At 42.6% G+C, this 12,080-nt stretch overlaps 1 protein-coding gene across 1 annotated transcript in view; it reads left to right on the plus strand.

The window, feature by feature from the left end:
• The window catches only part of ZNF541 (zinc finger protein 541), a 33,113-nt gene that overhangs the window by 14,220 nt on the left and 6,813 nt on the right, over nucleotides 1-12,080 (plus strand). The window contains exons 8-12 of the mRNA XM_055311568.1: nucleotides 5,738-5,801; nucleotides 6,427-6,569; nucleotides 6,963-7,066; nucleotides 8,269-8,344; nucleotides 9,085-9,173. Of these exons, the coding sequence (XP_055167543.1) occupies nucleotides 5,738-5,801; nucleotides 6,427-6,569; nucleotides 6,963-7,066; nucleotides 8,269-8,344; nucleotides 9,085-9,173 (476 nt within the window). The remainder of the gene's footprint in view (nucleotides 1-5,737; nucleotides 5,802-6,426; nucleotides 6,570-6,962; nucleotides 7,067-8,268; nucleotides 8,345-9,084; nucleotides 9,174-12,080) is intronic.

Here is a 12,080-nt window from a genome sequence, read left to right on the forward strand (position 1 = left end):
ATAACATCCTGTTGTCTGAACATAACTGCATATTATTTATCCATTCATCAGTTGATGGGCATTTGGGTGGTTTCTGCCTTTTGGCTATTGTGAATAATGCCGCTCTTGAATATTCACGTACAGGTTTTTCTTGGACGTATGTTTTCATTTCTCCTGCGAATACCCCCAAGAGTACAATTGCCAGGTCATAGAGTAACTCTATATTTAGCCATTTAAGGAGCTACCAGACCATTTTCCAAAATGACTGGACCATTTTAAATTCCCACCAGCGTTGTATGAAAGTTCCAGTTTCTTCATATCCTTGTCAACACTTGAGATCTTTTTTTCTTATATAACCAATCTAGTTTTGAGCTACATTTCCCTGATAGCTGTTGAGATTGAGCATCTTCCTGCATGCTTACTGTCCATTTGTAATCTTTTCAGATCCTTTGCCTATTTTTTTGAATAGGGTTGTTGTCTTTTTATTATTCAGTTGTAAACTTTCTCATATATTCTGGAATTAAGTCCTTTATCAGATATACAGTTTGCAGATTCTCTCTCATTTTCGGCATCATCTTTTCATTTTATTTGTGGTCTTGTTTGCAGGACTAAAGTTTTTAATTTTGATGAAGTCCAGTTTATTTTTTGTCACTTGTGCTTTCAGCATTGTATCCAAGGTTTTTGCCTGACCAAAGCTCACGAAGATTTACTTCTTTGTTTCCTTGTAAGAGTTGTATCATTTTCAGTCTTAAATTTGTGTCTGATCCATTTTAACTCTTATATATTGTGTAAGGCACGAGTCCAGATTCACTCTTTTGCATATGGATATCAGCTGTTCCAGCACCATTTATTGAAAATACTATTCCTTTCCTCTTGAATTGGCTTGGCTCCCTGTGGAAACTCAATTGACCATAAATGATTTGAGATTTTTTTTTTCTTTTTTAATACTGTCATTAATAGTTATAAATTTTTCTCAGAGCACTGCTTTAGCCACATTCATAAGTTTCAGTATGTTGTATTCTTATTTTCATTTATCTCAAAGTATTTTCTGATTTCTTTTTTTTTTTTTAAGATTTTATTTGTTTAAAAGAATGAGCAAGCACAAATGGGAGGGACAAAGGGAGAGGGCTGAGCAAGGAGCCTGACATGGGGCTCAGTCCCAGGACCTTGTGACCTGAGCCGAAGGCAGACACTTAACCAGCTGAGTCACCCAGGTGCCCCTAAGCATTCTTTTATTTTATTTTTTAAATATTTTATTTATTTATGTATTCATGAGAAACACAGAGGGTGGGATCCCCGTTTTTTTTTTTTTAATTTAATTTATTTATTAATGAGAGACACGGAGACAGGCAGAGGGAGAAGCAGGCTCCATGCAGGGAGCCTGACATAAGACTCGATCCCAGGTCTCCAGGACCAGGCCCTGGACTGAAGGCGGCTCTAAACCACTGAGCCGCCCGGCCTGCCCATCATTCTCTTTTAATATTACATTGATACAGCTGGATTTACATCTTTCATTTTGCTTTTTATTTCCTATTTGTCTCATGTCAATGTCATTTTCTCCTTCTGTTCCTCTTTTTCTGCTTTCCTTTATATTAAGTGAATGTTTTCCTATATAACACATCCGTTCCTCTAATGTTTCACTTTTTCTTAGTCATTTCTTAAGAGTTGCTCTAGGACTTAAACATATGTCTTAATTTATCATGGTGTGTTCAGTTGTGTATTAATAAAATACAGAAATATTGCTACCGAGTTCCATTCCTTCTAGCCTTTTTTTGCTATTACTGTTATATATATATATAGCAATATGTTATATATATGTATATACATAGACATATACTTGAGAAACTCAGAAATATGTTATTGTAATTATTAACTTATATAATTTTATGCTATATGAAAAAATATTAAAGGAAAACAGGTATTATTTATAGAGTTTGTTATATTACCCTTCTTATTTACTGTTACTGAAAGCTTCATTTATTCCTGTGGATTCAAGTTACTGTCTGGGGTATTATTTCTTTAGTGTAGCTCCTTTATGATATTATTGTCACCTATAGTGTATTTCTATATTTTATAGCCCCACAATACATATTGTTTTGTGCAATTGCTTTCTGAGTCAATTAAGAGAAGAAATAAGTGATTATACTTTTATAATCATCTTTACCAACATCCTTTGTTTTTTTGTTTTTTTTTTTGATTCACATCACTATCTGGTGTCATTTGCTTTCAGTCTAAACTTTTTTTGGGTTTTGTTACCATTTTTTTTAAAGATTCCATTTATCTATTCACGAGAGACACAGAGAGAGGCAGAGACACAGGCAGAGGGAGAAGCAGGCTCCATGCAGGGAGCTCGATGCAGGACTCAATCCGGGACTCCAGGATCACGCCCTGGGCTGAAGGCAGCGCTAAACCGCTGAGCCACCCAGGAATCCCCGTTTTTGTTTGTTTTTTTTTTAATTTAATTTATTTATTGATGAGAGACACAGAGAAAGGCAGAGACGTAGGCAGAGGGACAAACAGGCTCCATGCAGGGAGCCTGACACGAGACTGGATCCTGGGTCTCCAGGATCACTCCCTGGGCGGAAGGCGGTGCTAAATCACTGAGCCACCTGGGCTGCCCGATCCCCGGTTTTTGTTATCATTATGGAGATACAATTTACATAAAATCCATCCCTTTAAAGTATGTATTACAGTGGTTTTTATTACATTCACAGAACTGTGCAGCCGTTGCTACCATTAATTTTCAGACATAGTCATCACCCTCTAAAGAAGCCCCACACTTCTTAGCAGCCACTCCTGTCCCTGACCCCCACCCCCAGCCCTGAGTAACCACTAGTAGTCTCTCTGTCTCTGTAGATTTGGCTAATCTGGATATTTCCATATATATGGAATCCTACAATATGCGGTTTTTTGCCCACTGTCTCCTTTCACTTGGCATGAGGTTTCAGGCTTCACCTGTGTTACAGTATGTCAGTATCCCATTCCTTTTTGTGACTGAATAATATTCTACCTTTATTTCTTTTTTAAAAAGATTTATCTATTTATTTTAGAGAGAGAACATAGGGGAGGGGGGATTTCAGCAGACTCCCTGCTGAACACAGAGCCTGACCCAGGGCTCGATCCCACAACCCTGAGATCATGACCTGAGCTGATCATGACTCAACCGCTCAGGCACCCCTCCACGTTTTCTGTTTCTTATAAGACAGATATAATAGGGGATCCCTGGGTGGCGCAGCGGTTTAGCGCCTGCCTTTGGCCCAGGGCGTGGTCCTGGAGACCCGGGATTGAATCCCACGTTGGGCTCCCGGTGCATGGAGCCTGCTTCTCCCTCTGCTTGTGTCTCTGCCTCTCTCTCTCTCTCTCACTGTGTGCCTATCATAAATAAATAAAAAATTTAGAAAAAAAATAAAAAAAGACAGGTGTAATAGCAACAAATACCATTTTTTATTTGAGAATGATTTTATTTTACCTTTATTTTTGAAAAGTAATTTACTGGATATGATTACTAATGGACAGTTTTTTTACTTTCAGCAATTTGAATATGTTATCCTTCTGCCTTCTGACCTCTGTTCTGATAAGTCAGCTGTTAATCTTACTCAGGTGCTCTTGAATGTAACAAGTTTTTCTCTTTTTACTTTCAAGATCTTTATCTTTGGCTTTCAGCATTTTGCCTATTATGTGTCTAGATGTAAAGCTTTTTGTGTTTGTTTTATTTGGAGTTTATATAATTTCCTGGATGTATATATAGGTGGGTTTTTTTGTTTGTTTTACCAAATTTGGGAAGATTTCAGCTGTTGTATCAATGTCATTATATCTTACATGTTTTTTTCCCTTTCTTCTCTTTTTCTGGTACTCTCCTTACAAGTATTTCATTGTACTTAATGATGTCCCATATTTCTCTGAGGCTCACCCCATCTTTCTCCTCTTTTTTTCACTCTGTTCTTCTGATTACATAATCTCCATTGATCTGTCTTCAGATTTGCTGATTATTTCTCATGCCAGTTCAAATCTACTGTTGAGCCTCATCTTGGTTATTGTACTTTTAAAAAAATGATTTATTTCTTTTGGTGGGAGAGTGGAGCAGAGGGAGAGGGGGAGAGAGAGAAGCTCAAGCAGACTCCCCACTGAGCACAGGAGCCCCATGTGGGGCTCTATCTCATTATAACCTAAGCTGAAATCAAGAGTCAGATGCTAAACTGACTGAGCCATCCAGGCACCCCGGTTAATATACTTTTTTAGCCCCAGAATTTCCATTTGGTTCTTTTTTAAACTCTTCTGTCTCCTAATGGTATTCTCTCTCTGATAAGAAATCTTCCATCATACCTCCCTTTAATTCTTTAAGCACTGATGCTGCAGGGAGAGGAAGCCTCTCTCTTTAGTTGCACCTGCCTAGAGTTGGGCACTCCAGGTAGAGCTTCTGTTAAAGAGAGCTGGGGATTGGGTGGGTAAGGGATGGGCAGATGCCACAGACTCTCACTGTTCTTACCAATATTTGGTCATTTTCTTAAATGAGTATTTCCCAAAATACTGTATGCCTTTAGGACAACTTCCAGAGACTTTAAGTTGCTGTTTTTAAAAATAATTTTTATCAGTTAGTCATCCTGCTGAGTTCCTTACTCTGCTTTTTAGAAGTCCACTCCCCCTTTCATGCCTCTTGGTTTCAGCTCAGGTCATGATATCAGGGTCATGATACCAGGCCCAACATTGAGCTCCATGCTTAGCACAAGAGTCTGCTTAGGTTACTCTCTCCCTCTCTGACTCCCCCTCCCTGTTCCCCCGCCCCAATAAATCTTTTCAAAAAATGTTTTCTCATGATAAGAACAGTTAATATGTTATGATGTTTCTCATGATAAGAACAGTTGCCCCCTTAAATGAGAAGGTATACAGTACATTGTTAATTATAGCTACTGTGCTGTAGAGCAGAGCTCTAGAGCTTATTCGTCTGTCTTAACTGATACTTTATGCTCATTGATTAGTGAATACCCACTTCTCACTCCCCCAGCCCCTGGCATCCACCATTCCACTTTTGATTATGTGAATTGGACTATTTTTTAATTTTTATTTATTTATTTTGAGAGAGAGGCAGTGAGCAAGCATCCATGTGTGAGAAGGGGCTGAGAGAGAAGGAGAGGGAGAGAATCTCCAGCAGGCCCCATGCCTTGTGCAGAGCCCAATGTGGTGCTCAATACCAGAACCCAAGATCATGACCCAAGCCGAAACCAGGAGTTGGATGCTCAACCAACTGAGCCACCACAAGCCCCTGAATTTGACTATTATAGATACTTATACAAGTGGGGTCATACAATATTTTCTTTTCTGTACTGGCTTGTTTCACTTGGCATAATGTCTGCAAGGTTTATTCATGCTGTTGAATACTGAAGGTTTCTTTTTAAGAAAAAATGAAAAAAGTCTACCTAGTTTTCCATTAGATGTAAATACTAGGTTTTCCTTACCCACTCTCCTGTAAGTGGACAATTAGATTGTTTCTACTTGGCTGTTGTGAATAGTGCCAAGTAAACATGGGAGTGCAGGTATCTCTTTGAGGATACTGATTTCAAGTTTTTTTGGACAAATTCCCAGAAACGGGATTGCTGAATCATGTGATAGTTCTACTTTTAATTTAATTTTTTTTAATTTACCTACCACTCAGCTTTAAGAGAGGCTGCTTTTAGCTGCTCTGCAAAGTCAGGCAGAATGGGCCCCCAGAACACTTCTTATCAATCTTCTTGAGACTTTTTTTTTGTTACGTGTTTCCTAGATCAAGTGGATGGCTCTTTTGGCATTTGCATGGTAAAGGATGACACCAAGATCAGCATTGAACCGTGAGTTGGAACAGACTTAGCACCTGAGAGTGGATCCTTCCAAAGTAGGGGTGCTTTTGCCCTCCTTGTGGCTAGTGTCAGTTTTTCCCAATGGCCCCTTTATCATAGAGGATCAGATCTAACTATGGAGCCTTCCTAAGAGAGAAGTGCATTTCTGTGGGTGTATGTGGGAAGTTCCTCCAGTGTTCTTTCTGTTCAGACATACCATAGCTGGGACCAGGGGAACAGAATGCCCAGGACCCTGGGGTTCTAGGTAGAATTGGTGATGTTACAGTGCAAGACATTTTAGTGTCTGTGGAATGTGGCTGGATAGATATGGCTGTGGATGTAGAAGCATGCCAGCTATCAGCATATACCTTCCCTGTCCTAGACCCAAAGAGACACCTGAGGCCAGAGATGTGGCAATAAGGAGAATCAGGGGAAGGAAGGAAGCATCCCTTGAGAGGTTTCTGGAATGCCTGTACATATCTATCAGGGATGATGGACACTTCACATGTCTGACAGATGGCACAGAGCGGGGCTGGGGCCCAAGAGCAGGGCACAGCACCACACATCCCTGTTTTATCTCCTGTCTTAGTCACATGTGTATGTCTCGCATGTCTGTGTGTGTGTGGCCTCATTTCAGACACATCAACATAGGAAGCCGGTTTCAAGCTGAGATCCCAGAGCTTCAGGAGAGATCGCTGGCTGGAATGGATGAGCATGTAGCTTCTCTGGTCTGGAAGCCATGGGGAGATGTGACAACCAACCCAGAAACACAGGACAGAGGTGGCTGAGACTTGGGGCCAAATTCCCCGGGGCCCTGCCGCCACCCCCTATCTGAGGCTTTTTCCTCCCAGTTCTCCCCTTGGCCAAGAAGCAGTGCCCTGGAGTGAGGGGGTAGGAAGGGCTAGCCCTTGGTGCTGTGATGCTTCTCTTGAGTTGCAGCCTCCTGCTCCCACCTCCCTTCTCACACAGTCCTGACCAGGCTGCTCAGAGCAGGGGCTGGGAGCAGGATTTATGCCCTTCCTCCTTGGCTCTCTCTACCCTCATTCCACTTTCAGCTAAGATGTGAGGGGGGTCAGTGACAAGAAGCCCCCATCTCTGTGCTGTCAGGAAAATCTCCTCCCTGGAGCTCCCTGACTCTTTGTATCTCCTCTCTCACATGCTTGCTGGCAACAGTGACCGAGCTGTGCAACGTGGCCTGCTCCAGCGTGATGCCAGGAGGGGGCACCAATCTGGAGCTTGCTCTGCACTGCTTGCACGAAGCCCAGGGCAATGTTCAGGTGAAGTGAAGCAGGGGCAGGATGAGGTAGGGTGGGGAGGCTGTCACAGGAAGCTCCCAGCTCTCCTGGGGCTGGGAGCTGCAGGTGCATGGAGCGTGCCACTGGCTTGGGGGTTTGTGGCTCACGAAGAATGAAGGAAGCCCATCACCCTTCTTCCAGTGGCTTTGGGATTGGTGCAGGTCTTGTGAGCTGCAGATACGGGCTCAGCGAATCAGCTGTCTGACACAACAGTGGTGCCAGGGTTCCTCCAAGAGGTCTCAGGGGCAGTGGGGAGCTGGGAGCCCAGTAGGCCCAACTCAGATCCTGTGCTGATTGGGTTTATTTATTGAGCTTTATTATCCCTCTTCAATTAAAAACCCATGTATGAAAGCCTCTAATGCAATAGAAATGCCTCTGCCTATTTCAAGGACCCTGCTCACATTCTTGAATAGTGGGAGAGAAGAGACCTGTCACCCGAGATGGGTTCCCCAGGAGTCAGTGCCACAGTCATATTTTTTCTGCAGCTGAGAGGCAGCGGCCAGCGCATAGTGGGTGCTCAGAAGAGTGACCAACACACATGGGGTCCTACTGAGCACTTGGTAATGTGGCACTGGGGCCAGGGCTGGCCTAAGGGTCCCAGCCTTGGCTTCATGCTCTGCTGCCGCCATCGTGAAATTATCAGTCAGTTTCGAACAAGGGCCCCTGTTTTCATTTTGCACTGGGACCCACAGACCACATGGCTGGACCTGACAGGGTTGTTCTGGTGAGCAGGACAAAAATCCCTCTCTCTGTGGGCTGACATTTGAGAAGAGTCAAAACAGGAAATACGTTTTAGAAGATTGCTGGACACTGACTAGTGCTATGAAGGAAGTAAAGCGAGGCAGTGAGCACAGGCAGCACTGTTCCAAAGGCCGGACCCTGATGGTGAGGGACTCACAGCAGAATAAATCTGCGCACACTTTCCTGCATCAGGAGAACCTTGCCAGGAGGAATCCACATCTGCTGCACTCTGTGTTCAGTGCTATAGTCCCAGTGTCCACAGGTGGCTCACAGGCAGTGGCTGCTCTGTGCACCAGCCCCATGCTGAGTTGTAGGGAAGGGCAGGCCTTTGGGAGGGTCCTGAGTGTTTTACGGAGGAACAAAGGAATGAAAGTAAGACTCTTTGTCGTCCCCCTTCTCCAACCCTGTCCAGCGTAAGTAGCCTGGCACTACTTTTGCTCTAGGTTGCCCTGGAGACCCTCTTACTCAGAGGACCCCAGAAGCCACAGACTCACCCACTGGCCGACTACCGCTACACAGGTGAGTGGAGCAGGGTGTGGGTGTGGTTTCTGCCTACATGACACCAGCTCAACAGTCAGTCCCAACAGCACACTTTGCCTGTGCCTCTTGGGAGTTCTCTTAGAGGCCTTCACCTGCTTTTCCAGAAAGGCTTGTTCTTCCCGGGGCGGGGCAGGGACTCTGTGGGCGTGTTCTCTTCTAGTTGTATCCCACCATCCCCCTTTTCAGTGGTTCCCTCAGGGGCTCTGTCCAGCCAGGAAGGGGCTGCCTGTGGCCAGGGAGAGGTGGAGGCAGGCCAGGGTTCAGAAGTGGGCTGAACCACCCTGGAGTCAGGCAGTGTGGGGCCCTCCCTCAGCCTTGGCAAGCCTCTCAATTCAGGGAAGCCTCAGTGGCTGCATCTATAAAGTGAAAATCATCATGGCCCCTACCTGCTAAGGGTTTTGTGAGGATTGTATGAGATAAAGCAAGTCAGGGGTTCAGCAGACTGCTTGACGTAATTGTGTTTGCTGATGGCAGCCTTATTTATTTTTTTAAAGATTTTATTTATCCAAGAGAGACAGAGACAGAGACCTAGAGGGAGAAGCAGGCTCCCTACAGGGTGCCTGATTCGAGACTCAATCCCAGGACCCCGGGATTACAACCTGAGCTGAAGGCAAACGTTCAACCTCTGAGCCACCCAGGTGCCCTGATGGCAGCTTTAAAAAGGAGGATGCTCTGCCCTTCAGCCATGTCCTTCCCCCTCTCGGCTCTTTCTTTGATAGGTTCAGACATCTGGACCCCCATGGAGAAGAGGCTTTTTAAGAAGGCGTTCTGTGCCCACAAGAAGGACTTTTACTTGATACACAAGACGGTAAGGTGAATGTGGGGCACACTGGTGTAGACAGGGCCTCACCTCCTACAGCAGAGCTAAGCTAGAGCTGAGGAGCCCATTGAGGGTGATGCTGTGCTTGTCTGTAAACATTTCATAATTTTAGAAAGCCATGTGGACACCTCCAGACAGTACAGAAATGCAGCAGTGCTCAATGCTCCAATAAATGAATGCTCCTATTCTCAGCTTGAGAAATGCTCCACGAAAGGCCTCAATCCCCCTGCCCAGAGTCCTCCTCCTGATGGATAACCTCTGCTTTTCACTCTTGAACTTCAGTCATCACGCTGCCTGCACAGATCTTAATATACTTAATATCCTGCTGATTTTTCTCTTCTTTTGTTAACTTGATATACACAAAGCTGCACGTAATCAAAGTGTAACATTTGATGTTTTTGTGTACTTACACAACTATAGGATCATCACCACCGTCAAGATAACAAACATGCCCATCACCCCCCAAGACTTTCCCCCGCCCCTTTGTAGAGTCCCTCTTTCCTGCCACCCTGTCCCTAGTCAACACCTTGTCTACTTTCTGTCACTGTAAATTAGTTTGCGTTTTCCAGAGTTTTTCATCAATGAAACCATCATAGGGCATGTGCTATGCTCTCTGGCTCCTTACACTCAGCATGATTGAGATTCATCTGTGTTGTTGTGTGCCAGTGGTTCACCCCTTTTCATTGCTGGGGTATATGTCATTGTTGGATGTACTGAAGTTTATTTAGTCCTTCACCCATTGAATCTGGGAGGTTTCCAGATACTAGCCATTATAAATAAAGCTGCTGTGAACACTCCTTCACGTTCAAGGATCTCATGGACCAATACTGTTCTTCTGTGGGGTGAATAGGCAGGGGAGGAATGAGCACATCATACACTAAGTGTTATGTTTAACTTTTAAGAAACTGCCAAATGGTTATCCAGAGTGGTCATGCCACTACACATTCCCATGGGTGGGTGGGCAGTGCATGAGAGTTCCAGGTGGCCCATGCCATCACAACACCCCCCCTCTTCTTACTGTAGCCATTCTGGTGAGCGCACACAGTGGTTCCCTCTCTGTACTCCCAGAAAGACTGACAGTGCTGAGCATACCTGCTGCTTTGCTGTCTGTGTGCCTCATTTGATGAGGTGTCTGCTCCCAATCTTTTACCTGTGGTTTTTGTTTTTTGTTTTTTGTTTTTGTTTTTTTTTTTGTCTGTGTGGGTTTTCTTTTTGGAGTATTTGTGTTTTTATTAAATTGCAAGAGTTCTTTATTTGTTCTGAACACAAGTTCTACATCCAAGTACCTGCTTTGCGGATGCTTGCCCCTGGTCTCTGGCTTCTCAGTCTCTGTTCAAGTGTCTTTTGAGGAAAAGTTTTAAAATTTGAGTGAACTCAATTTATCAATTTTTCTTTTATGGACCATGCTTCAAATGGCATCGCTAAGAAACCTTTGCCTAATCCAAAGTCATCAGAATTTTCCCCCATGTTTTCTTCTAGTTTCTTCTAGTTTTATGATGTCTTCTAGTTTTATATAATATATATATATATTGTTAGATTTTATTTATTAAAATGTTACGGGTTTTGGTTTTGGTTTTTGAGATTTATGACCCATTCTTGGTTGATAGTGCAAGGTAAGGATTAGAGTTCATTTTCTGCATTTGTTTATTTATTTATTTATTTGTTTGTTTATTTATTTATTTATTTATTTATTTTTTAAGGTTTTATTTATTTATTCATGAGACACAGAGAATCAGAAACATAGGCAGAGGGAGAGGAAGGCTCCCTCCAGGGAACCTGATGCAGGACTTGATCCCAGCACCCTAGGATCATGACCTGAGCCAAAGGCACTCAACCACTGAGCCACCCAGGTGCCTCTGTATATGCATATTTAAACGTTTTGGTACCTTTTGTTGAAAAGACTATATTTTCTCTACCCAACTGCCTTTATACTTTGGCCAAGTATCAGTTGGCCATACACCTATGTGTTTATTTCCGGACTATCCATTTTGTTTGATGTTTGTCTACTATTAAGGTCTTTATTACTGTTGTATTATAATAAGTAATGAAATCAGAAAACATTAGTTCTTGAACTTTCTTATTCTTTTTCAAAGTGTTTTCTATCCTAGGTCCTTTGCATTTCCATGTGAATTTTAGAATTAGCTTGTCAATTTCTTTAAAAATTTTTTTTGATAGGATTTTGTTTGGTACAGCATTGATTCTCTAGGTCAGTTGCAGAGAATTGATCTCTTAATGGTACTTAGTCTTTTTGACCAATGAACAAAGTATATTTATTTAAGTCTTTAATTTCTCTCCACAGTTTTGAAGGTTTTAGGATTTAGGTGTTGCGCATTTGGTATCCATTTCTTCCTAAGTATTTCTAATTTTTATGCTGTTCTAGAAGGTTCTTTTTAATTCTGATTTCCATAGTTTCTTGCTAATATACATAGAAACAAAATTGAAATAATAATTGATCTTGTGTTCTACAGTCTTGCTAAACTCATGTATTAGTTTTTGTAGCTTTTTTTGTAGATTCTATTAGATTTTCTACATAGACAATGATATCAGCTGCAAATAAAGACAGTTTTATTTCTTCCTTTCCTATCTGGAGGCCTTTAATTTCTTCTTGCCTCACTGCACTGTGTAGAACCTCCAGTACCTTGCTGAGAGTGGACATTCTGGACTTGTTCATGATCTTAGAGGGAAACCATCCCATATTTTCCCTCTTCAGTATGACATTAGCTGTGGGGTCTTTGTAGATGTTGCTTATCAGATTGAAGAAGTTCCTTTTATTGCTAGTTTCTGAGAGTTTGTATCAGTAAAGGATATGGGGTTGTATTGGTAGTGGTTTTTCTGCACCTATTGAGATTATCATATGGTTATTTTTTATTTTAGAATGACCAATTACATTGATTT

The sequence above is a fragment of the Nyctereutes procyonoides genome, unplaced genomic scaffold (genome assembly GCF_905146905.1).
Source record: "Nyctereutes procyonoides isolate TBG_1078 unplaced genomic scaffold, NYPRO_anot_genome, whole genome shotgun sequence".
Lineage (NCBI taxonomy): Eukaryota > Metazoa > Chordata > Mammalia > Carnivora > Canidae > Nyctereutes > Nyctereutes procyonoides.